The sequence below is a fragment of the Lobosporangium transversale genome (assembly GCF_002105155.1).
Source record: "Lobosporangium transversale strain NRRL 3116 chromosome Unknown BCR41scaffold_60, whole genome shotgun sequence".
Lineage (NCBI taxonomy): Eukaryota > Fungi > Mortierellomycota > Mortierellomycetes > Mortierellales > Mortierellaceae > Lobosporangium > Lobosporangium transversale.
In genome coordinates this window covers 61302-84289 of record NW_019029038.1, presented here as the reverse complement: position 1 = coordinate 84289, position 22988 = coordinate 61302, and the positions used below count along the sequence as shown (strand labels likewise).

Here is a 22988-nt window from a genome sequence, read left to right as displayed (position 1 = left end):
CAAACTTAGCCGTCGTGGCTTAGCTATAGGAAATGATGCTCTCAGCGCCTAAATGCCCAATGGCACACATGTCTTATGAATCCTGCACTCAAATACGCTCCTCTGTACCAATACAATGTCAGCTAGCAACAACAAGCGATCGACCAGCGAAGATTGGCAGAAAGGCAATGAAGGGCCTTCTAGATCTTCAAAACGCGTCCGGTTTGGTGGTGGAAGAGGCAGGGAAGGTTCAATCGATTCGCTCGAAGAGATTGATGATTCAGATCTTTTGGAGACGCGTAAGACAAGACGAGGGGGTGTCACTGTAGTCGAGTATGGCTCGGGAGGGGAAAGCAGCGACGATGAAGCAATGGATCTCAAGAAGAAAAAGACACCCGTTGATGAGATTTTCACTGCAGAAGGTGGAGAAGCTATTACTGTGGAAGAAGAAGAGGAAGACATGTTTGCAGATCCAGATGAAATTGAACGACGAAAGATCGAAAAGAAAAGGAAGGCTGCCTTGAGTGGCAAAGGCAAGAGCAAGGCGTTTGACCGGTCCGAAATCGAGGGCGAGGACTTGGACTTGAATGTACTGGATGAAAATGAGTTTGACTCTGAAGGCAATCCGAAGATTGAGGCATTGAATATGAAAGCTGAATTAGAGGAAGGAGAGATTGATGAGAATGGCAATTTTGTCCGTAAGCTCGACCCAGAGCGCTTTCATGATGTGTGGCTCGAGGGCGTCTCTAGGAACGAGATCGAAGCAGCACGAGTGGCTCACGAACGTAAATTAAAGCAAGCGCAGACCGAGGAAAAGGAGGAAGCAGCCAAAGCCATGTCAAAGGAAGATATTTATCTAGAGCTGGTGAACATATTAAGGCCATCAGAGACAGTCATTGAAGCGCTGCAACGGCTTGGCGGAGGCAAAAAGGCGGGGTCAAAGGGCGCCAAGAACCACCCTAAGAAGAAGGGCTGGCAGAAGAACAAAGCCATGGACGAAGATGTGCCTGAAACTTCTGTTGTCTCGCCAGATGTTGAGGGGGATAAGAGGAAAAAGCTGATTGAGAAACTGACCGACCTCAGCGATCGAATGATGGCTATGGGTCACTTTGATATCTATGAGGAGACATATGAGCAGATAGTCAGGTTACTACGAAAGGTGGATATCATTGCTGATGATTGGGAAGTCGGGACACCAGTTTTGAAGCCGGGAGAACAGGCACAGGCTATGCTGGAGGATGATCCGTTATTTGCTAGCACCGTCAGCTGGGAATATAAATGGGCAAATCCGTCCGAAGATCAGGATGCCGATGAAATTTTCGGGCCCTTTTCTGGAGCAGAAATGAAATCTTGGAATGATCAGGGCTTCTTTAGCCAAGGGATTCTGGCCCGAAGGGTTGGCGACAGTACTTTCGAGCCAGGTCCCTCTATCATATTTGAATAGATCTTTTTTTTTTATAATCTGCAGCATACATTTTTTATTTGCTGTAAAAATTTATGCTTCGCCTAAACTAAGGGCAGGTATTTATAAGGGTTCATGATACCATTAGGATCGATCAGCTGCTTGAACCGTCTCATCAACTGGATCATGGATGGGGACTTTGAGTAATGCAGATGATTGTTCTTTGACAAACCCAAACCATGTTCAGCAGAAATGGATCCAGCGTGTCTCGCTATAAACAGGAGGGGAGGTAATTATGAGTCGTGAGAGGACGAGACAAAAGATGCCGAAGCGTCAGTCATAATAGCTTACCTGTCCATTCGAAGATGTATGGCTCAATCAGATCTGTCGCCTCTTTACAAAATTCTGTGGCAGCCACATTCAAATGCAAGTTGCCTATGGAGTGATTCCATATAATTTAGGACCATCTCTTTTAAAAACAGCAAATAACGATAAAGTATATATGAATAAGAGAGCATGATCCTAGCTTACCATCCCCCACGTGTCCATATCCGATAACGGACGAAAACAGTTTTCCATCACCAATGGCTCCTTCCTTGACTAAGCGAGCTCTCATATCCTCGACAGCTTGATAAAGGACTGGCACAGGCATAGAAATGTCGTATTTGTAGACCGCTCCGGCTTTCGAGCATGCTTCAGGAATACCCTCACGAATCGCCCACAAGTTGTGGATCTGGGTCGAGTCCTGAGCAACAACACCATCCTGGATAACATCATCAGTCATTAAACCTTCCAAGAAAGTATTCAATTTCTCGTCATCGTGATCCTTGTTACTGCCACTAGTTTCAATCAGAATATAAAAAGGATACAGCGATTGAAGAGGGTCATGTGCTCCTGCAACAAGATGCTGCTTCGCAAGCCTCATGGCTTCCCGATCCCAAAACTCGAATGCGGAAAGGATTTCTGACAGTTCATCCTTGGATCTCTTGAACGTCGCTTGAAGTTGATCGAAATTGTTGAGGCCGAGGAGGGCTACGTTAGTGGCTTTAGACCGTTTTGGTGATAGGATGGACACGGCCGTGATAATACCAAGGGTACCCTCAGAGCCAATGAAAAGTTGCTTAAGGTCATAACCTGTATTGTCTTTGCGAAGGGTCGAAAGATTATCCAAAATCGTTCCATCAGGCAAGACCTATAGCAAATTCGTGTATCAGTTAAAGTCAGTTAGATCTATTTCCTTAAATAGATAATGGTGGAATTGGAGACGCCTAATCACATACCACCTCAAGACCAAGCACAGTTCCATGTAACGATCCATATCTAAGCAGTCTTAATCCTCCAGCGTTCGTTGCTACATTGCCTCCGATGTGGCAACTGCAGTTTTTAGACGATTCATTCATTGTCAATTAAATATATCCTATTAGTAAGATTGAATTAGGCCTCATCTCAATTACAAGCACATACCTGCCCTTGGCTCCCAAATCAAGTGGCATAATGTAACCGCGCTCTTCAAGATATTTGTCCAATACCTCAAGGATACATCCAGCATCACACACAAGCGCACCTTTTTTTTTTTTTTTTTTTTTTTTTTTTTTCGTCAGCAACTGTTATGAAAAAACGGTGCCAATGCAGATCCAGAACGCAACTTCATGACAAATTCTTTACCTGACACTTCATCAAAGCTTCTGATCTTCGACATGTGTGATAAGGAAATGACAATTTCATCAAACACAGGAACGCTACCACCTGAACGTTCAATTATAAGAGAACATTAGATGAATGTTTAGTTGAATAAATGGTCAACCCTCATAACAAAGATATTTTGTATTTAAGCAATTAGTGAAAATTCTCTCATTACCAACGAGGCCAGTGTTTCCTCCTTGAGGGACAACAGCTAATCTGACATGTGGCCACATCGCAAGTATTGCAAAAAAAAAAAAAAAATCAATATTTTAAACTCACTGAACCGTGAACATTTTTGCGAAAATTTTATTTACCTTTGCTCATTGCAATATTTTAAAATTTGAGAAACCTGCTCAGCCGAAGATGGTTTCAGAACTAACTTGGATTGCCCCCTATATTTTCTAAGCCAGTCATTGTTAAAAGCTTCAAGGTCTTCCGCATCTTGCGTAATGCTGGAAGAAGCCAATATTGATTTGAAATATGAAATATCCTTCTCCGACAGCTGCAGGTGTAAAAAATAAAATTAAAAATATTTCAGAGTTTAAGAATGCTCTTTACGTGGAGTCTTCAAAGAAATCCTCTTGTTCCAAATGTTACCCTGTTAAAGGACTCGCTCCTCTTTAGATATGGGTACTCATCCACAGTAAACCGGTTTGTTGCAAAGTATGAAGGATTATGAGTCGAGAATGTAGCCCGAGCTCCTAGGAAATTAATGCCTCCTAATGGTCTTTTCAAAGATAACCTCGAGATTGCGCGTAAGGAATGAATGCGAGACAACATTGTGAGCATGCTGTTGATGAAAGTTGCATTTTAATTTTATCGACCAACACATACCGAACAAGGTAGGCTCGTCACCATCCTGAGGTCCGAAGCCACGTGCAGCGAATGAACGTGTTAGTCTACAAGGCGGAATTGCCATTTGTGACCGCTCTTGCCGGAGGCTGTGGTAGTTTCTAGACGAGGTTTCAAGAGGTGGGCTCGCCTATGACTACTAAAAGGCTTTCCACAAAGAATTCTCCTAACTGTGGTTCGACAGAATATCCCCATTAATGGATACTGAATGTAATGAAAATTAAATAGCTATAGTTCGCTTTACCTAACCATTAATGATTAGCCACAAGCGTTGTATAAAGTTCAGGGAATATCCTCCGACAGCAATGACTAAGAAGATTAGGATCCTTCACTGGACTTCTGCCACTTTTGCATTAACTCCACTCAAAAATAACCAAATCGCCTCCTTCAAATATAAAGTGAAAACGGTGCATTTATTAATAAAAAATATAAAGGAATGGAGGCTTTGTTACAGAAATACATCCACTTGGAGTATGTGCCAATGGGCATCAAATTGACTTGGAACGAGAATACGCAAGCAAAAGATCATATTGTATGGCAGCGCGCAACACTTCGCAACTCGAGTGAGTTTTTTGAGATAGATAGGTAATAATGGTATTGCTCTCGTCAGAGGTGATGCAAGCGACTTAATTGTCATGGACTGTGATGCGCTAAAGCCCGAAGATCTCAATGTCGGTGTCCGTTGTGGAAAGCTTGCCTTCGACAGCTTTGTAAAGGAGCTAGGGTCACGGGAAACCACATCAATTCAACAGACTGCATCTGGTGGACGACACTAGCATGCCGAGCACGAAAACAACGTATTGTTTGTTGCAAAGGCATTAAAGAAGAACTTGGTACTAAAATAGACGTACTGAAGGGTTCGAGTTCCATTGTGAGGCCGTCATTCCATGAACATTATACAGCAACAAACACACATCGAATCAGTATTGGCCTCGACCGATTTTTGGTCCATGTTTCTATGTGCGTAACTACTCATCGAAGTGTGTTACCAGGGCGTTGAGCTGGAAAGATGAGCCATTTTTCCAACAAATCATTAACTACTCAACGACAGACGCTCTTTATTGCCACATCTAAATGCCGTCCACCGTGGCCATAGGTGCATATTGGCGTATGCATTTGGGCACGCTAATGCAACAGCTGGGTGTTTGGCGGCCTTTTGTGGCAGGAGCTATCATGAAATGCTATTGTACGCAAGGTTGAGTCCGTGACGAGAATATCTATTCTGCGTCTCAGTAGCTACCGTAACTCTATTGAAGAGTCAAGGCGTTATTTTGTATCACGTTTTGAGAGTTGGCTGACTACCAGCCGAATTTTATTGGTTTGAGCGATGAACTCTGGTGATTCTAACTACTTCCTCTGGATGGCGCAAAAGGCTATGGTATAAATCCCGTAAAACTCGAGATGCGATAAGAAAAAGTAACAAGAGGACATGATTTCCTCGGATGGCATGATCGATGAAAGACTTTTCTTAGAAGAAAGCCTAGAAGGAAAATCTTCTATACTTATTGTGGCTAATCATTAATGGTTAGGTAAAGCGAACTATAGCTATTTAATTTTCATTACATTCAGTATCCATTAATGGGGATATTCTGTCGAACCACAGTTAGGAGAATTCTTTGTGGAAAGCCTTTTAGTAGTCATAGGCGAGCCCACCTCTTGAAACCTCGTCTAGAAACTACCACAGCCTCCGGCAAGAGCGGTCACAAATGGCAATTCCGCCTTGTAGACTAACACGTTCATTCGCTGCACGTGGCTTCGGACCTCAGGATGGTGACGAGCCTAAGGCACAGGTGGAACTAAAAAGTGCATTTCTTTAAGGGCTGTACGGGAATTTAGATATATAAAAATGTACCACCAATGTAATATCTCCTTTTTCTTTCCTTTTTCTCTTTGATTGTTTCCTTGGAGAATACAAATCTCATTTCCGACCTTTTTGTGCCTTGTCGTTGAGCGTTCATATTATTTGATTTTTGTCCTGGAACCATTTTATCTTATTCCTACTTTTGATATACATATACCATCTGGCCTGGTTTATTCACGTCTGGAATTAAGAGGGCTGATTTCGCTAAAATCGTAAGGGAAAATATATTTAAGAAAAGTTCACTAATGGAGGTTTTTTTCTTATAGGCAATGACGATTTCCCTTACTGATAAATCTATTGTACCAGTTGTACCACGCGCACCATTAGTTCGTTATGGGAAAAAAGGGACTAGAAGCAAAGAAGCTTCATATGTCTAATACATACTTTTTTTTTTTTTTTTTTTTTTTTTTTTTTTTTTTTTTTTTTAAATATTTATTATCGTTGTTATTATTTTCAAGTTCCTTGTCTTTTTATTAAAACATGTCGAGCAACGGATCAAGTCCTCATTCCACTCCAGCAGAGGTAAGATGTCGAATGGAAATGGAGATGATTTTGGTCACGCACTCTGCCCTCTTTCTTGGTGTGTAACAGTAATGTTTTATTACTGTTCCTGATCTTTTTTATTTTGATTTTACTCTACAGACCGATTGTCTCGTTTGTGGGTCAGGAAAGTCTCTCACAAAGAATCCTATCCTTTTTTGTGATGGCCCTGGTAAGTGTGCTTGTGCTTGTGCTTATAGTGTTATGCAATAAAGCAGGATCTTTTTCGTAGTTCTCATTTCCGTTTTTAAATCATTTGTAGATTGTGATATACCGGTGCACCAAAAGTGTTACGGTATCGAGGTTGTTCCAGAAGGCAATTGGTACTGCCAGAGATGTGAGGATCATATTCCTGTAGCCAACACGGTACTAGCTTATGCAAATGATCACAGCAGTTAGAGTTTGTTTCGTATGTACATCAAAAATCTAATAGTCTTTTTACTACCCTCTTTTGAGTTCCAATAGCCAAGTTGTTGTTGTCCACAACGTACAGGGGCATTCAAACGCACCACAGCTCCCAACCAATACATCCATGTTGCATGTGCACGCGCTCACCCAAGCTTAAACGACAACGAGGACCCCATCACCTTTAACTCATCCTTGGCTCAAAAGCAAATCTGTTGTCTCTGCAAATCTGATTTTGGTATATGCTCCGTGTGCAGCATCGATAATTGCCTCAGAGCCATGCATGTTACCTGCGCACAGAAAGAAGACCTTATGACCAAGGGCAAAAACAACAGTTTATACTGTGATATTCACAGGGATATTGGTGCATTAAACAGAATTCTTAAGAAGACGCAGGCGCAGCAGAATCAAGTCTCCAAGTCGGATTCGGCTTATCATCGCTTAACTAAGCGCAGTAAATCATATCGAGAGTTGTCAACAGATGATGAGAATGATGACGAGGATGATGGTGATGGGGATCATGAGGCTGAAGACGACGAAGAGTCATCAATCTCAGATAACGAGATGCTGGATCCAACCGCGGAATATGGATCGGAAGATGATCGTCGCCGCAGCAATAACAGCAAGTCAAATGCGTCCTCAAGTTCTTCTTCAACAGCAGGCTCTAGAAGCCATTCTAAGAATAAGCGCTCGGTAGATACAACTGAGCGGCGGCGGAGGGAGAGGAACTCTGATTCTGAAGAGATTGATGTAGATGATTCGGAAGCAGTCTTGGGCAGCTCAACTAGCATATCTGGTGGTGGGTCCATGGGGCAACGAAAAAAAGTGAAGAGCGTCAGCAAAGCACCCAAGGAGTCCGCGGCTGAGTCGCAGCGACGGAGGCTATTAATGACCCTAGATAAGAACAAGAGGAGGCAGAACTCTACTGGCAATAGCATTAACAATCTTACCAACCTGAGCAATATGCCCATCCGTACTTTGGGAGGCCTTGGAGTGACTGCATCTAATTCTATACTCGGTAGCGCCTCTGGTAATAGTGAAGTCAAACAAAAGCTACCAGGGATAAGCCGGTACAACAGCAACAATTCAACCATCAACGATAATCCATCTAGCAACCTTTTTACATCTGCTAGTAGCCCATCACCCTCAATTGGATCCATGGATCGGTTTGGTGGTAGCGGTTACAGTCAGAGTAATGGGCGTGGAACAAATCCTAATGATGGCTCTGCAAGGAACCCCAAAAGTCTGACCTTCGATCTTCACTCTGTAATGGCAAAGAGATGATTGTGTTGTTTATTTTTTATTTTATTTATGTGGTGTATGGCTTTTATTGAGTATATTGATATGCATACCTTTGGATAGGGAATCGATGCATCCAGTCTCAAAGCATCTAGTTCCCATCAAGGATCAACATCTTCAGGCTCTATCGCCCTCAACACTGGATCGCCTGTTCACAATCGCCTGAACGACAAACAGCAGCAATCACCCAAATCAGCCCCCCTTCCACTACTTGACGATTCTAAGGATCTGCAGACAATCGTGCGAAATCTGCAAGCCAAGTTGGCCAACCAGGAAGGTATTATTCAAGGTATGTGCACAAAGGCAGATGTCATCATCCTTTTTCCTAGCAACCCTTGATTAATGAGATAATGATACCAACTGCTATACCCTCTTTTATGTTCTATATATTAGCAATGTCAACGCAAAATCAACAATTACAGCAACAACTGGCTGGAAGCAATAGCAGTGGAACCCTTGCTTTAGCAGGATCAAGTGGATCGAACTCAAATATGAATAGTACACACGTTGCTGGAGCACCAGGCCAGGATTTACAATATAGATTCGATAAGCTGCAACATGTACACGCAGAAGAAAAAATGCGCAACTTGATGCTACGGAAAAATCTTCGAGATCTTTTTGGGTTTTTGCAGGTGCCTGTAGTTTCCACAGGAGGTGAAGGTGGTGAGAGCACTAACGTACTTTTGGAGTGGAATCCTGAGAAATTGGACGAGTACGTTCAGGCATTAAGGGATTCTGTGGTCGGAACAGAACCTATTCGATCTACTCTTGATGTCAAGCGACGAGATATAGTTGTAGACAGAGTTTTGAAAGAGATTAACAATAACTAAATTACCCGTCTAGAGCATACCCTGTAGAATACATTTGTATTACTTTATTTATTAGTCCGCATATTGCATTTCGCATTCTGTTTATATTGCACTCAACTTTTTTATAATACAGATCTAAAATAAAAGGTGCAAGAGTAGTTTTTTTTTTTTTTTTTTTTTTTTTTTTTTTCGATACCATGACGTCCGTCTCTAGGTCTTATTCGCGTGAGATAATCACTTTAGCTTTTTCATAGACGCCCAAGAAAATACTACCACCGATCGAAATCCACATTACACGGGGTCCGATGCCTGAAAATAAAGCTCGAGGACCTTCCTCTGTTAATATGCGTTTGAACGTCGAGATGATCCCAGAATAATACGCTGATGATTGTGAGCCTGCCTGACTTCGTTGACTAAGCATGACACGTGTCTTGATCACATCTAATGGCGTTGTAATCCCTGCAGCGACTCCTCCAGCAATTGATCCACAGATAGCAGCTTCCCAAGGATCTACCTTAGTTCTATGAGTGGCAAAGGCATATGTATTCTTCATATATTCATACAAGGGGAATTGGATGCATGTGAAGGGAATCTATAATAGCGATAAAAAAAAAAGTAAGGCGTAATGGTTTTATAACGATGATGGGCAAAAGCTTTTTTTTTTTTTTTTTTTTTTTAAAAAAAAAAAAAAGCGCTATTTTACCTCACGTGCTACTGTGCTGAAATATCCACGGTAGAAGCCTAAAATACCCTCGTTCTGGATAACCGCTTTCACGGCTCCTGTCGTAGTTTTGTATTGCTTTGTCTGCATTCTCTGCTTGATGACCTCTGTCGGGACTCTGACAAAGCAGGCAGCCTAAATTTTGATAAAAGTTTTAACACAAAATGAATATTGGATATATAGTGAATGACCTCCACTTTTTTTTTTGGCTCGTGTGATGTGTTGAGAGGATTGGTGGCGTAAGAACGTCGAGGAAAATTAAATTTTGCCCACACACGACTAGACCACCACAATTTGTACAATAAACTTACAATCTCGCCTCCAGAAGCAGATATCATGTGTACGACAGGTGCATACTGAGGACCCGGCATCACTGCGGACAATCCAGTCTTGAGGCCTTCATATGTGACGAAGAACATCGAGGCTATCAATTGATTGAATGACAAAAAACGAGGTATGAGATTGGTAGTGACATGTACAAAAAATAATACACAATGACTCATTTTTTTGTTTTTTACCTCCAGGTGCACTTCCGATAACAGCACTTGTCAGGCCAGAATAGACGCCTCTGAATCCTCCAGAGGCAGCGAAACCAGCCTTTGATTGAAGACGAGTCTTTAATGTATCCAAGGGAAACAATGCAGTGTCCACAGCTGTTCCTGCCATAGCGCCAGCCTTTTTTTTTTTTTTTATGACGAACATACAACGCGTGCAAAACGTCTTAGTTTTGGTTATAGAAAAGCTACATAATGAAATCAGGTTGAAATGAACGAATGAGGAGAGAGAGCATTGTGTATGTTAAATGAGATTACCAGCATGCATTGCAGCAGTGTAGCCTGTTTTAGGGGAGCAGGCATGACAGTCAAAGTGGATGCTGAAGCAGAAAGATCACTCATGTATAGAAAGTGAGTAAAGGAGAAGAATGAATGAGGGAATAGAGTAAAAGAAAAAGAGGAGGAAATTAAATGAAAGAATGAGCACTGTAGTTGACGATCCGTCGAACAAGATCTGTTTTTTTTTTTTTTTTTTTTTTTTCGAGCCTGAATGTGCCTGGTTTGGCGACAACAATTGGCTTGATTTCCATCAGATAAAGTGTATCATTTCTATGCCTTCTGTGCAATGGCGACTGTCCGGGCTCCATATGAAACCGTATAAACATCTGAACACTACCACATATTTTTGACTACCCTGCGCGCTCCTTGAACAATGATTTTAACATATTCCTGCACTTTCCCAAGGGATATATCAGTGCTTTGACAAACATGTATCCTTTGATGGTTGTGTTACAACCCTTGGATCGAGAGAATGCTGGGAATATGTAAAAAGTGGGATAATATGTGCAATTACTGATTACTGACGTTACTTCAGAAAGCTTAGCTCAGAGAACAAGCTCTGCATCTTCTAGTACACATAAGAGACGAAAATATCTATTCTGCGTCTCAATAGCCACCGTAATTTTATTGAAGCCTCTTAAGGCGTTATTTAATGTCACATTTTGAGAGTTGGCTGACTACTAGTCGAGTTTTATTGTTTTGACCGATGCAGTGAACTTTGACGATTCTTACTAGTCCCTCTGGATGGCGGTCATTCAAGAAAAACCAAACATTTCTGTTAATTACTGCTAAGTCCAGGCAGATATGGAAGTGCAATAGGTACCGAACAGTCGCCAATGGATTTATTTAAACAGAATTAAATGTATTTCAATAGAGTAGAGGAACAGCAAATGGAGATGGATATCTTAGCTTTGTAGAGAAAAATGTCCAAATATTTATAATAAAACTCTTGGGACTCCTTGGCCGATGCGTGGTTCAATGCAAATCATTTTGCTGTGGCAATTTGTCTCCATCCGTGGTAGGTTCGATCCAACATTCCAACCCTAGAACAACACTTTCCTCAGTGGCTGAAGTACAGTTAGCTCATCACTCTACAAAGAATCAAAATAATTGGTCAACTAAAACTACGCCCGGCTTTCTCCGAACGCAACGCAACGGGCACTTCAAACCATTGCCATCATTCCCTCTTGTTTGGAGAGCCGATATCGATAGCTTCAAAGATCCATCAAGGTGCAAGAGAAATACCTTGGACTACCAAATTAGACTCGAGTTCTAAGGCGCAAGCGAGGACAACAGCCTTCCAGTGGGATGTATATTACTCATTAACAAAGTTTTCTCCACCAACATGGCCTAAAAGCGATAGAGTTACTATCCACTCAAATCATGAGAGTAATGGCAATAAAGAGGCACCATCGCTAGCCTCGAATTATTATTCTCCCTCCCTTCCTTGTTAATAGCGAAAGAACAGTAAGGTTCCTGGGACAAACCCAAGGCGTAAAGCCCGGCAATATACCCTCAAACTATTTAACAATTGTGGATTCCCATTCTCAAGGCTTTCCTCATCAACATGGCCACTGGTGGTGAGGATTTATATCAATTTTAAATATTATCATTGCAAGGCTCTTAGCTTGTCGCGGTATACGACGAAACCATGTTTGATGTGCGTAGACCTTGCCGTTGGCAGGTACTTTGTGCTCTGAGAGGACCAGAGTAACAGTTAAACTTGAGGTACACGTGTATTCTTTCTGCGTGGAAAAAGTAGGTCTAATGATCTTATTCCAAAATGAATATCCCGTTGACCAATCAAGCATGCACTTCTGGTATAGCCAAAATCTACAGCGTCTGTCTTTGCTGTTCCTCTTTGCTTTGTTGAGATTGTGAATGCTTTAAGAGCTCAGTCCCATGGTGTATTCATGGATCTCACTCCAGATTCCCGACCTATTTTATTCATAAGGTAGTCATCAAATAGCAGAGGCATAAGGTGTACCCCCTTCTCCAAACGCGACTCGCTTCGGGCCTTGGTGTCTATACTTAACATGTATGATTAGCACTTATTTTCAAAATCCTTGGATTGTTGTGGACGTCGCGAAAGAACAAAATACCATTTTACTTTCTACCCTGCAATCCGCAAACTAAGGTATGATGCCTTGTGCACGGGCCTTGTATATTTAACCATTCTGCGAACACACCATGGGCTTTGATCGAGAAACACAAAACAAGATTTGGTGCAGTTCTCGCCAATAAAGTTTCATGTCTGGCCAGTAATATATCTTATGCATGGGACGTGGAATCATGGAGAGGTTCCGCTGGCACCCGTGCAATTGAGCCCCACTGGCGCCGCTTCTTGAGCTGCGAATGATGTGACAACGTGGAAAAAAAGGTACATGTACAAGAATTACGGTATTTTAATTTCCATCAAAGTAGTCAACAAAAAGTTTTAGTAATATCTCTTTCCTCATCTCATCTTTACTTCCAGTCTTTTCATTGCATTCCATTTACTCTAGAATCACGCTCTCGAGACACTAAGCAAACACAGTGTATAGACGACAAAGCAAAAAGTCATTATGGATACTAATCCTCAGCTAATCAGGAGAACACACTCGCCCTTCGTCGCTGCTGCTGCTGCCGCCGCACCCTCAGAGAGTCATCATTTACAATCTCATCTAACTCCAATGGCTGGCCAAGGCATAAGACCAACAGGGATGAGTGCATCTTCATTAGGATTCGACAATAGTCTTAATAGTGGTAATAGTCTTGTGCAGCTCAAGAAGCCTTTGGTAAAAAAAAAAAAGCCTTGAAAGTTGATGAAAACAGGTTGTTTGGGCAATTATTTTGAATAAAGCAATAACGGCTGTTTCGCTTCTTGTATTGACGACTGAACAGAGTGGAGCAGGGACACATAGTCATGTCCATGGATCGCATACTCAGCATCAAGATGGTAATCAAGATCATGGCCATATTTCAAGAATAGGTCATGCGGGCGGGGCCCACATTGGTGTACCAACTGAGCACCCCCATGTACACCATAGTCACCAACACCATCAATATCATCAAATCTCATCAGAATCGCACCAGCATGAATCTCATCACTCTCATCAGACTCCAACCTTTCATCAGAATCATCACCATCACCATCACCATGATAACCAAGGACACGAACACGGCCATGAGCACGGACACGGCCACGGCCATGGACACGATCACAGTCAAAATCATAACCATAGCCACAGCCATAGTCATGGACATGGACATGGCCATGACCACGCTCATCATCACCACAGCCATGATCATGGACATGATCATCACCTTCATCACCACTATCCTGTTAGTTTTCGATCTCAATTGCCTACATATGGACAGATTTTTGGAGACCTTTTGCCCAAACAAAAGACAATGTTTACTTGGGTCTTGATCCATTTGTCAATCGCTATCATGACATGGGTCTCCGGAATGGGAGCTGGCTCCTTATGTAATAATGATCATAACATTTTGTTGAGCCTATGGCTACCATTGGCCAGAATAAGAATTGAGAGGGATATTGAGCGCTAAGAAACGTTTCTTCTCTCAAATATAGCAATTATCGGATTGGCCTATATGATGCTTTTTGATGCTTTTGGCGTTCTCAATATATTTGCGTCAAGTGTCGTCCATATGAATATAAAAATGAAAAAGTCTACTGTGAAGCATCCCTTTGGGTAAGCGAAGTGATTATCTTTGCAATTTCTATGTATATTATATTTCAAGCAACTGACTTTTTTTTCTTTTTTCCTCCAAAAAAAACTATCAATCGAAGAGTGCAACGCTTCGAAATCCTATTTGGGCTATTCAATGCTATCTTCTTGATGTTCATCGGCATGAACATGCTCAAAGAAAGTTTGGAGCATCTCATGCTCGAAGACGATCATCATAATGGAGCGTAAGTCTGACCAAAACGTCTTTCAGAAATATACATATTCAAACTGTGGTTCTACGATATTCACCCGTGAATTACTATCTTCCTTTTTCTTTGTTCAGTATCGTGCGAGTGCCTTTATTTTGGGCAATGGTCGGCTTGTGCGCCACATTAGTGTCTTCATTAGGATATCAAAACCATAAACAGTTTTGCCTTTGTAAGTTGATAGAAAAGGCTTGAAGTCCAATGCCATTTTTTTATGTGTGTTTTGGCATGAAGTATGTATTAATATCGCAGTTATATTTTTTCTTATCTAAAAAAAAGTATTAGACTCCAATTCTCTCACATCGACACAGGCAGCTTTTAGTCGCTCTAGTGCGTCAAAGGCAGCCCTTTTGATGAATAACCAATTCACACTTACCAGCTTGGCTTGTGTCGGAGGAGTGGTCCTTGTGGCTATGTTTCCACATGTGGACGCCTTGGACAAATTAGTGGCAATCGGACAATCCTTTGTTATGTTCTGGCTTGGAGGACCATTGGCCAAAGCCTTGGGTATGGTCCTATTGCAGACAACCCCTCCAAAGGCTCTTGAAGGGATCGAAGAGGCTATTCGCCAGCTTTCACTCTCCAATCCAGCAATACTTAGACTAGAGCGTACTCATGTCTGGAGTAACACGTATGGACAGTTGATTGGCACATTAATTGTGAATGTTACCAAAGGTGCAGATGAACAAGCGATCCTTACAAGTATTCACCAGAGTTTACAAGCCTTCATGGACTTGGACGCACAATCTGAGGGCACTGGCGAGTTGACCGTGCAATTGGTACAAGATCATTAAATATGTATATATTTCTCAAGCTCCCAATTTTCTACTCTGTGGTCTCCATTCCTTTCCTTTTACTTGTTTCCCAGGACGATGCTTATGAATTAAGAATAAAATTTTTTTTGCATCAAGTGTAATTATCCTCATTCGCCGCTCTATTTCATATATTTTGCATCAGTAAAAATAAAACCAAGGTGCATAGTTTACATGCAAAAGTCTTTTTGCATCCATCAGGGCTACTCATACGCGGACTGTTGAATAAAGGACTCGTCATCGCTATCAAATCTTTCATAGCCATCAAAACTTTCCAACTCATGATCCATCCCATCGTAATGCTCATATACCACGTAGGACTCTTCTCCATCACGAAAGCCTTCGCGCGAAACCTTAGCTTTGGAAAAATAAGGCAAATTGCCTACTGCTCCACCTGCTCCTGCACTTGTCCCTGCAGCAACAGCAACAGCGGCAGCGGCAGCAGCCGTTCGGAGTCGCTCCTCTTGTTCAAGCTCAACAGTGAGCTGAACACGTTCCTGGATCGTTTCGACTACATCCCAGCATGCTTGTCCTACTTTACGCAAAATATCTTCCTCTCTTTGCTCATTAGAGCAATTTAGTTGGTACTGCTGTCGCTGACGATCATTTCCTTCAAATGGATTTCCATTTACGTTCAAATCCTCGTCATCCTGCATCACTTCTGCTGCAGCCTCTGCCTCAACTTGATACTCGTGCGGCCAATGTGGAATCACGCGTGCAACGGTGTTTGTGAAGTGAGCCAGCTCTTTGCCCAAGTCAATCATATGAGGCAACAGTGGCATATCCTGGTTTTGATCTAATATGGCGGCATGCTCAATATCTCCAACAGGCGGCAAAACTGTATCTATTATTGATGACCGAAGGTTATTGAGGCGTGGCTGTAAGATGGGTGAAGATAATGGTGCCATCATCATGGATGGAGTCCCCCCAGCACCAACGCCAATGCCAGCTCCTGTTCGTATTGGTAATATAGATCCCCTTGATCCTATATTGCTTACGCTAGCATTGCCGTGGGTGTTGTTGTCGGTATTAGTTGTGCCTTGAAAGACAGAAGAATTAGTTGATCCAGGCGAATGCGGAGCTTGCATTGGGATGGATCGCACCGAATTTGTACTCGACCCAGTATCATAACATGTATCCGCAAGCTTTAATAGCAGTAGTATATAAAATGACCCCAATCAAAAACATATATAAGCTATCAGTGAACAGCGAAAAGATCACAATTGCAATAAATCACATACAATAGTAAAAGCATTAGACAGAATGAGGCGTACACAGATCTGATCAATAAAGCCCTTCAAGCTCTTTGTATTTTCCTATGTTGGTAAAGTAAATGAGAGCAAAGGGGAAGTTGAACGTCAATATACATTGGCAGTTTTACTTCTTTTTAAGGTATTTGTAATACACAATACTTTTTTTGTAACCTACTGCGATGAACTCATTCATAGGAACCATCCACGCTTCCTTGATTCCAAACATAACGAGATTCGCTAAACCCTGAAGCGACTTGGCAATCAATGTCAGCGTTCGATGGGCACGGGCTTCAGGATGTTCTAGGAACGATATCATAAATGAATATAGAAAGCATTCATGGATCTTGATTAGCAGCCAGACGATTAAAGGAGGAGGAAGAATGTAGAACCAAACATGGGTTACCTCTCACGATGTAAAAGAGTTTAGGGGTAAGGATCGCAGCACAAATTAAGCGCAAAAAGACGAATCCGCTGACGCCAGTGTACCGTGCTAAATCAGCTAACTCGGACTCTGGGTCCAGTTTATTCGATGGTCTACGAACCGAGAACTTTTCTGTGAGCCGCTTTTGGAGATGTGAGAACACAAGCAGTAGCTCCCTGGTAAAGCACGAGATAATAGTAGCATGATTAGAGGAAGAATAAAAAGTGGATACTATTTAACTTTTTTTTTTTTTTTTTTTTTTTTTCTTTAAAAAAGCCAAAGCACATGCTGAGAACTTACTTTGGAAAATTATGGACACTTTCAGTAATTGCACCCCAGCAGACACGGGTGTGATGCTTCAGTATTTTCCACTGCGTCTTGAGATCATCATTCTTTTCTAGCTTGGAAGGATCAACTTCACAGGCTACCTTGTTTTTGCAAATGTCCCGCAAAATATCTCCCAATGTATCATCAAGGTATTCTGTTCCTACAAGGCGCATATAGGCATCCAATGCCTTTGTCAGGAGGGTATTTCCTCTAAGGTAGTGATGAGGTTCCGGCACATACAAATAAAAAAAAAAAAAAAAAAAAAAAAAAAAAATTAGGTACTGAAATACATTCAAATGTAACCAACACAATTGCTACAACAACATGTCTTCAAGTTATAATACCTGAATAGCGTGTTCACATGAGCTAGAGTAGTCCATTAACAAGATGAAAAATAAAGCGTGAGTATCCTGGGAATATTAAAAAGGAAAAGAAAAGAGAGAGGTAATAGCCAAAACAATTTAATACAGCTAAAGCTTTCTACTCACATGGATCGGCTTCCGCAATTTCCTCATCAATCAGAGAGTTGAGCCATACAACTGCAAGGCCTTTTCCCTCAAGAATGCGGAGCACATTTTTGGAGAATCCTTCAAGGTCCGTCACAAGCCCCGCGAGCTTGGATATGACATTATTCTCTTGAAAATTCACAATGATCTAATGAAAGAATATTAGCCAAAGTCAATGAGATGAAAAGATAGTGCGCTGAAAAAAAAAAAAAAAAAAAAAAAAAAAAACGTGCATTATGTAAGACAATTTACTGTTGTGATCATTGTTTGAGTTATCGCTAGTGCGCTTACCTCCAATACATCACAGTAGTTGGCAAGAGGCAATACGAACTGCTCCTCATACTTGAGCTTCAGTCGAAGGTCGCCCAGATGCTCAGATCGGGATCGACCATTCATGTTCATGATTGGATACCAGCCTTCGTCGCATTCCTGGCTATCTCGAAGTGGGATGCAAGTCCTTCCAAAAGGGATCAGCTTGCTCCCTTTTACTTGGATAACATTTATCGTAATTCCTTTCGTAAATGCTGCCAGGTCACTTATTAAATGTGAATAGGTAAATTGATATGTATATAAAAAGAGAGAAGAGATTGACAAATAACAAAACACAATGAGAACTATTTTCTTCCGTGGACTCAAAAATCCCTATAGGTGTATTACTTATTAATTGAACTTACGTGAACTCAAAATCATCCCGCCAGAAAGAAGTGTCAGGATCCGAGTTCCGAGACGCCTTCAGGCGCGTACTTGTGCGAGCTCTCCTCTGGTCGTCTAACATAATTTCGCAATAGGCCTCTAAATCCTTTGGCAGCCCCCTTCCATCACTGACTGTAATTGAAAATGTCCTGAAAAGACGATATTCCAGGAGCTCACTCGCGCCAAAGACTTCGGGCTTTGCAAAGGATTTGAGAGCATAAAGCCATTTGTTGAAGGTCTCTTGATCAGAACTCGACCGTCTCAACGAGACTGTGTAATAATTTACATCGTTTGGTGATTTTATTGAGAAGCAGTGCTTTTTCAAAAACAAACTGCTGTCCAATGCCCAAATATGTGTTCGAAGCGTATCAGCCAAGGGTATTGTTTCAAATGGGGTGTCGTTCTTACAAAAAAAAAAAAAAAAAAAAAAAATATTAAAATGCATCCGAAATTGACCGAAATTGACCTCATTTCTGGTAGAAATAATTTTTTTACCTCGCCAATGTTATATTGCGCAAAATGGCCGTTGGATCGAATGCAACAATTTACTCGCTTCCAGGTACCGACTTTATTTTGCGAATGCATAGGCTTTGACCGCAAATCTGTAATATGGTATTATCACAGTTCTCAATTAACACAAACGCCACCTTTCCTGATTCTCTTTTTTTTTTTTTTTTAAAAAAGAGAATCGTAGGTATTTGAAGAATTCTAGGCCGCTTACCTAACACAAAAAGGTCGCCTTTTATGATGATTGGGAATTCAGCAGACATCCTGGGTTTTGGTGAAACCAAAGACTGCTCTGAAAGTCGTCCAGTACTGGCATGATGAGGGCGCGATAACACGGGCTTCTGTTGTATTAAAAAGGATGAGAGAACCAATCGTCCATTCAAAGCCAAAGTTGCTTTAGTGCCTTTCAGGTGCCAGATGGAATGCAAAGAGAAGTGATAGAGCTTTAAATAAAGAAGACTATTGCTACACCTACTAATGGCGGAGAGTTAATCTTGAGGGCATCGATTTGTGGGATTTGATCGTCTGGTGGATGCCAATAAAATAAAGCTGATTTCCACTCCTCGAAGTCAACTTTTGTAGTTGCTTGCAAAATTGATTCCCTAAAATTCATAATAGGAGGAGGAAATGAGCTGAGCTTGAGCCCATCCATGATCACCACTCTTTCCCTCTTTTTCATTTACAGTCATAAAATAGTGAACAAGGAAGGTATAGTAGTAAAAAAAAGAGTACTGCTGTTTGCTGTTTTGCACTTCATACATCAGATAAATCTCTATTGAACAAATCTCGAATACAAAGTCCCTTTGATCTACATTGACCGTCCGTAAGAGTGTCTGCTTTAGATTCGCTACTTGGATATCCTACTCTTGCAGCAATAGCGGCATCTGATATTAGAATAAAAAAGTACAAGGACGTGTTCCGAAAAAAAAAAAAAAAAAAAAAAAAAAACTTCAAGAATAGTGTACCTTTCCCTTTGAGAACTGCATTAGCATGCCTCGCTTATCAGTATAGAAGTACTGTCGACTCCATTCCCCATTTTTGCTCCTATGGAACAGGTACCCCGATTTTATACCATCTTCTGGTTTCACAGGATCAAAGTTTTCAAGGTCACGGTAAGTGATAGGTAACATGAGTGAATGACAGTATTTTGAAAAGTGTCTCTGAAAGAGGAAACAGATAGGACCACATTCATATTAGTCTCTCTTTCGTCCTCCATAGTTATCATTGAAAAAACACAAGTGTATTTGTATTATTGTCGCTATTCCTTTTTTTTTTTTTACCTCAAATTCTTCGTGTGGAAAATTGAGCGGAGGGAACATTTGAGCACTAAAACGATATGTCTAGTTTCAACACACACGAGAGGAAATTTGTTATGAATTGAATGTTAATTTGCTTTGTGGAACATAGGCTTCATTTAAAGAAAAATGATTCATTTAAGAATATGTGTTACCTCAAGTCGCGGCTTTTCAAAAACACTTTTTATACTCGCTGTATCAGTCTTTCCTGAGGCATACCATGCGTTCAATGCTCTGATAAATACGTCTGTCTAGTGCCATGCGATAAGAAAATAAAAAAAAAAAAATCACAAACATAGTAATAGGAAATGAAAGACTGGCATGGTGAGATTGTGGGATAGCTTAGATTTTCATTATTGGTGATGTAAAATATCATTAAAAAGCAAAGTCCACGGACTTCACGTAGCTACCTTTTCAAGGATGAATGACTCTTTGAATGCGATGGCATGATTCAGTGTCCCACTGAGCGCGTACAAAGCCTTACACATCTCTTTTTTAGTTTCAAAAACCAAATGTGCTTCTGGGCAAGGCTAATATTAAAAAAAAAAAAAAAAAAAAAAAAAGGAAGCTTAATCAAATTGATTATTTATAAATGTATATAAAAAGTACAATGGCTCCATCAGTCCGTTAAGACAACAAACATACAGGCTGTTCTCTTTTCCCAGTACCTCTCTTGCGCTATTCATTCTATGTTTCCTTGGCATTGCATGGTATTTTTGAATGGCATTCTCGTATAATTTAATGGCCTGTCGGTAATAGAGCTTAGTTGACTAATCAGAAAAGAAAAAAGTTACAAACAGATTAAAAGGCTGCGCTAGACACATGTGGAACATGCGAATGAAGGTTACAACAAGTTTAAACTCTCCTTCCCTCACCTTGATGGTTTTTTCAATTGTCAAGCAGCATTCCTGGACTGGATCTAAATATTTGTAGGTGTGAATAATGAGTTCATACTACGAAACTAAAATCAGGAATTCATTGTGTCCCAATGCGCGAATTTTCCAAAGTTCTAAAGTACAAGAAATGAAAAGATCCACGCAACATTCCATATTATGGAGCTTAGCTAATGCTCTTACCAAGGACCATTGGAGCAAGTTGTTCCAGAATAGTTGGAAGTGCCTGTGGTTGGCATTTTTGGAGCTCTGGGCCAATTGAGAAGAGTGCTTGCATGAGGCGCTGTTGATGTGTCCAGTTATTCCCTCGGACTTGTGTTTTCAAGAAAGTATGAAAAATCGCACAATATATTTGCCATTGTATAGAAAAAGAAAGTTAGGCTTTCCTTATCCGAAAAAATTACATGGCGATGGATATTTGGAAAACTCCCGTTCCCAGTTGATAAGGCTAAGGATTGAAATGGACACTTTCCCCTAATATCCTACATCTAAGAGGCTGTCATCGTTCTGGATCTATTAGAGGAACATACCTTCCAAAATGCTACCATCAGCCCCTCGAGCTGCTCCTTGGGCCAACAGTGGAATCTGCGCTCGGAGATCTGTTGTAGAACCTTCCAAGACGTAAAACAATGGCGAATAAATATTTGGCGGTTCATTTTAGCGACAACAACACCAGTAAGAAAGATCAGTGAGTTTATAAAATGTTGACATTGATAAGCAGTTCATACTTTTCGACCAAACTCTCTTTTTTTTTTTTTTTTTTTTTTTTTTTTTTGAATCATACCTGATAAACATTCCCGAGCTTTGCGTATCCAACCATGGATTGCACCATCCAGCAGCTCATGCTGTCGCTTGACATAGACAATACTTTGTAGATCAGCAGGCGATGCCTCAAAGATAATGTTTGGATCGAGTGGTAGTGTCAGGTCCTTGTAGTCTAAATAATCGGCATCTTGAGGAGGCTCTGCTATGGGGACATCCATGATCAGTGTACCTCTCCCACTCACATACAAGCACTCAACAGAGTTCAGAACGTTCAAATCTTTAGGCGAAAAAAAAAAAAAAAAAAAAAAATGGGGATGCTTCGTTTTTTTGTCTATCTCTTTTACTCTTAGGGAACTAACCGGACGAAGAAAGAGTAGGGAAAACAAGAATGAAGGGGTAGTGGTAAGGAAAGATAGAAGCTATTAAAAGGGATGGAAAGAAAAATAGGATTCGGGAGGGAGAATTGCGATTATTGTTAAAAAACGCGTAAAATTCGTGGGAGACGGACCTGGACATTCACAGTTCTAAATAAACCACACAGGATCCTCCAAGGGGTTTTACTCCATGCAACAGCACGTTAGGTTATTAAGGACAGTGAGCAACGGAGGTAATAAAGAGTGTTCAAACGGGTCAGCAAAATGGGGAAATAAGGAAGGAATAGAGGAAGGGGTCTGCCCAGCTCTTCAGAAGAAAGTTGGGGACAACAGGTCAACTCAAAGACCAATATGACAAGCACAAACAATAGACGATAATGGTTGTTGTGTCTCTGGAGTAAAAGAGAGGGTGGGGAATGATCAACAGGTTAATACTCAATGTAAGTAAACTCTAAGGAAATGTCCAAGTGGGTGTGTGTAATGTGTGAATGTGAATGTGAATGTAGGTATGAAACGAGCAAAAGGTAATAAAGCGTTCAATAAAGAATAAAATGGTAATAAGAAAAGTAAAGAATGAAGGAACACCCCTTATAGATGATGAAGTGGGGCTGCAATGCCGACGTCGAGTCGAGGAACTAAAGAGAGAACAACAACAAGGCAGTAAGGGAGTGAAGAAAGAGACAAGTTAGAAGAGTAAAGTTTTCATAAATGAAAATGGGCCACTGCGTTTCATGCCATGCACTTTATCACTTTGAAACCAATAAAACGTCCAATGCTCCATCAAATTACATAAAATCATACAAATCTTTCTGCCAATCTGG

The 22988-nt window shown here is 41.1% G+C and overlaps 7 protein-coding genes across 7 annotated transcripts; 3 read left to right on the top strand and 4 right to left on the bottom strand.

Moving 5' to 3' along the window:
• The first annotated feature begins 69 nt into the window (after positions 1-69).
• BCR41DRAFT_342283 (hypothetical protein) lies at positions 70-1756 on the top strand. The gene has a single exon (XM_022022278.1). The coding sequence runs from the start codon at positions 116-118 to the stop codon at positions 1421-1423; it is 1308 nt and encodes a 435-aa protein (XP_021876329.1). The 5' UTR covers positions 70-115; the 3' UTR covers positions 1424-1756.
• On the bottom strand, positions 1468-3867 carry BCR41DRAFT_363096 (hypothetical protein). The gene is made up of 9 exons (XM_022025838.1): positions 3662-3867; positions 3379-3566; positions 3240-3280; positions 3047-3127; positions 2846-2945; positions 2662-2755; positions 1913-2573; positions 1733-1816; positions 1468-1652 (listed from the first exon to the last, which is right to left on the bottom strand). The coding sequence occupies exons 1-9, from the start codon at positions 3851-3853 to the stop codon at positions 1486-1488; spliced, it is 1608 nt and encodes a 535-aa protein (XP_021876328.1). The 5' UTR covers positions 3854-3867; the 3' UTR covers positions 1468-1485.
• A 1937-nt stretch (positions 3868-5804) lies between these two features.
• On the top strand, positions 5805-9017 carry BCR41DRAFT_426079 (hypothetical protein). Its single transcript, XM_022030677.1, has 7 exons — positions 5805-5989; positions 6236-6299; positions 6420-6489; positions 6580-6683; positions 6783-7988; positions 8085-8310; positions 8415-9017. Exons 2-7 carry the CDS (start codon positions 6258-6260, stop codon positions 8849-8851), a joined length of 2085 nt encoding a protein of 694 aa, XP_021876327.1. The 5' UTR covers positions 5805-5989; positions 6236-6257; the 3' UTR covers positions 8852-9017.
• A 30-nt stretch (positions 9018-9047) lies between these two features.
• Positions 9048-10217, bottom strand: BCR41DRAFT_379137 (mitochondrial carrier domain-containing protein; the record flags this gene model as incomplete). The annotated part of the gene is made up of 4 exons (XM_022027197.1): positions 9048-9422; positions 9534-9686; positions 9863-9975; positions 10070-10217. The coding sequence occupies 4 exons, from the start codon at positions 10215-10217 to the stop codon at positions 9048-9050; spliced, it is 789 nt and encodes a 262-aa protein (XP_021876326.1).
• A 2623-nt stretch (positions 10218-12840) lies between these two features.
• On the top strand, positions 12841-15212 carry BCR41DRAFT_363092 (cation efflux family-domain-containing protein). The gene is made up of 6 exons (XM_022025837.1): positions 12841-13161; positions 13268-13853; positions 13959-14079; positions 14178-14300; positions 14399-14493; positions 14601-15212. Exons 1-6 carry the CDS (start codon positions 12949-12951, stop codon positions 15113-15115), a joined length of 1653 nt encoding a protein of 550 aa, XP_021876325.1. The 5' UTR covers positions 12841-12948; the 3' UTR covers positions 15116-15212.
• A 13-nt stretch (positions 15213-15225) lies between these two features.
• Positions 15226-19660, bottom strand: BCR41DRAFT_206794 (hypothetical protein). Its single transcript, XM_022019930.1, has 12 exons — positions 19316-19660; positions 19055-19181; positions 18829-18935; positions 18315-18736; positions 17932-18175; positions 17623-17788; positions 17479-17500; positions 17108-17344; positions 16790-16983; positions 16562-16686; positions 16408-16449; positions 15226-16278 (listed from the first exon to the last, which is right to left on the bottom strand). Exons 1-12 carry the CDS (start codon positions 19517-19519, stop codon positions 15337-15339), a joined length of 2832 nt encoding a protein of 943 aa, XP_021876324.1. The 5' UTR covers positions 19520-19660; the 3' UTR covers positions 15226-15336.
• Positions 19661-19662: 2 nt separating this feature from the next.
• Positions 19663-22096, bottom strand: BCR41DRAFT_206798 (hypothetical protein). The gene is made up of 10 exons (XM_022019931.1): positions 21813-22096; positions 21559-21639; positions 21212-21340; positions 21011-21054; positions 20804-20905; positions 20546-20665; positions 20291-20386; positions 20121-20180; positions 19806-19918; positions 19663-19705 (listed from the first exon to the last, which is right to left on the bottom strand). Exons 1-9 carry the CDS (start codon positions 22009-22011, stop codon positions 19907-19909), a joined length of 843 nt encoding a protein of 280 aa, XP_021876323.1. The 5' UTR covers positions 22012-22096; the 3' UTR covers positions 19663-19705; positions 19806-19906.
• Between the last annotated feature and the right edge of the window lie 892 nt (positions 22097-22988).

Bases quoted from the DNA above. Each gene is read 5' to 3' on its own strand.
- BCR41DRAFT_363092 (XM_022025837.1), top strand. From the start codon at position 12,949: ATGGATACTAATCCTCAGCTAATCAGGAGAACACACTCGCCCTTCGTC. The intron at 14,080-14,177 runs GTAAGCGAAGTG...TATCAATCGAAG, and splicing joins ACTGTGAAGCATCCCTTTGG to AGTGCAACGCTTCGAAATCC. The intron at 14,494-14,600 runs GTAAGTTGATAG...TCTAAAAAAAAG, and splicing joins CCATAAACAGTTTTGCCTTT to TATTAGACTCCAATTCTCTC.
- BCR41DRAFT_426079 (XM_022030677.1), top strand. From the start codon at position 6,258: ATGTCGAGCAACGGATCAAGTCCTCATTCCACTCCAGCAGAG. The intron at 6,684-6,782 runs GTACTAGCTTAT...GAGTTCCAATAG, and splicing joins ATATTCCTGTAGCCAACACG to CCAAGTTGTTGTTGTCCACA. The intron at 8,311-8,414 runs GTATGTGCACAA...TCTATATATTAG, and splicing joins CCAGGAAGGTATTATTCAAG to CAATGTCAACGCAAAATCAA.
- BCR41DRAFT_363096 (XM_022025838.1), bottom strand. From the start codon at position 3,853: ATGCTCACAATGTTGTCTCGCATTCATTCCTTACGCGCAATCTCGAGG. The intron at 3,567-3,661 runs GTAACATTTGGA...TTACACCTGCAG, and splicing joins GGAGCGAGTCCTTTAACAGG to CTGTCGGAGAAGGATATTTC. The intron at 1,817-1,912 runs GTAAGCTAGGAT...ATCACTCCATAG, and splicing joins ATATGGACACGTGGGGGATG to GCAACTTGCATTTGAATGTG.
- BCR41DRAFT_206798 (XM_022019931.1), bottom strand. From the start codon at position 22,011: ATGGATGTCCCCATAGCAGAGCCTCCTCAAGATGCCGATTATTTAGAC. The intron at 21,341-21,558 runs GTATGTTCCTCT...TGAAAACACAAG, and splicing joins TGATGGTAGCATTTTGGAAG to TCCGAGGGAATAACTGGACA. The intron at 21,055-21,211 runs GTAAGAGCATTA...ACAAATATTTAG, and splicing joins ACTTGCTCCAATGGTCCTTG to ATCCAGTCCAGGAATGCTGC.
- BCR41DRAFT_342283 (XM_022022278.1), top strand. From the start codon at position 116: ATGTCAGCTAGCAACAACAAGCGATCGACCAGCGAAGATTGGCAGAAA.
- BCR41DRAFT_206794 (XM_022019930.1), bottom strand. From the start codon at position 19,519: ATGAAAAAGAGGGAAAGAGTGGTGATCATGGATGGGCTCAAGCTCAGC. The intron at 19,182-19,315 runs GTAGGTGTAGCA...TTAATACAACAG, and splicing joins AGATTAACTCTCCGCCATTA to AAGCCCGTGTTATCGCGCCC. The intron at 18,737-18,828 runs GTAAAAAAATTA...TTTTTTTGTAAG, and splicing joins CGCAATATAACATTGGCGAG to AACGACACCCCATTTGAAAC.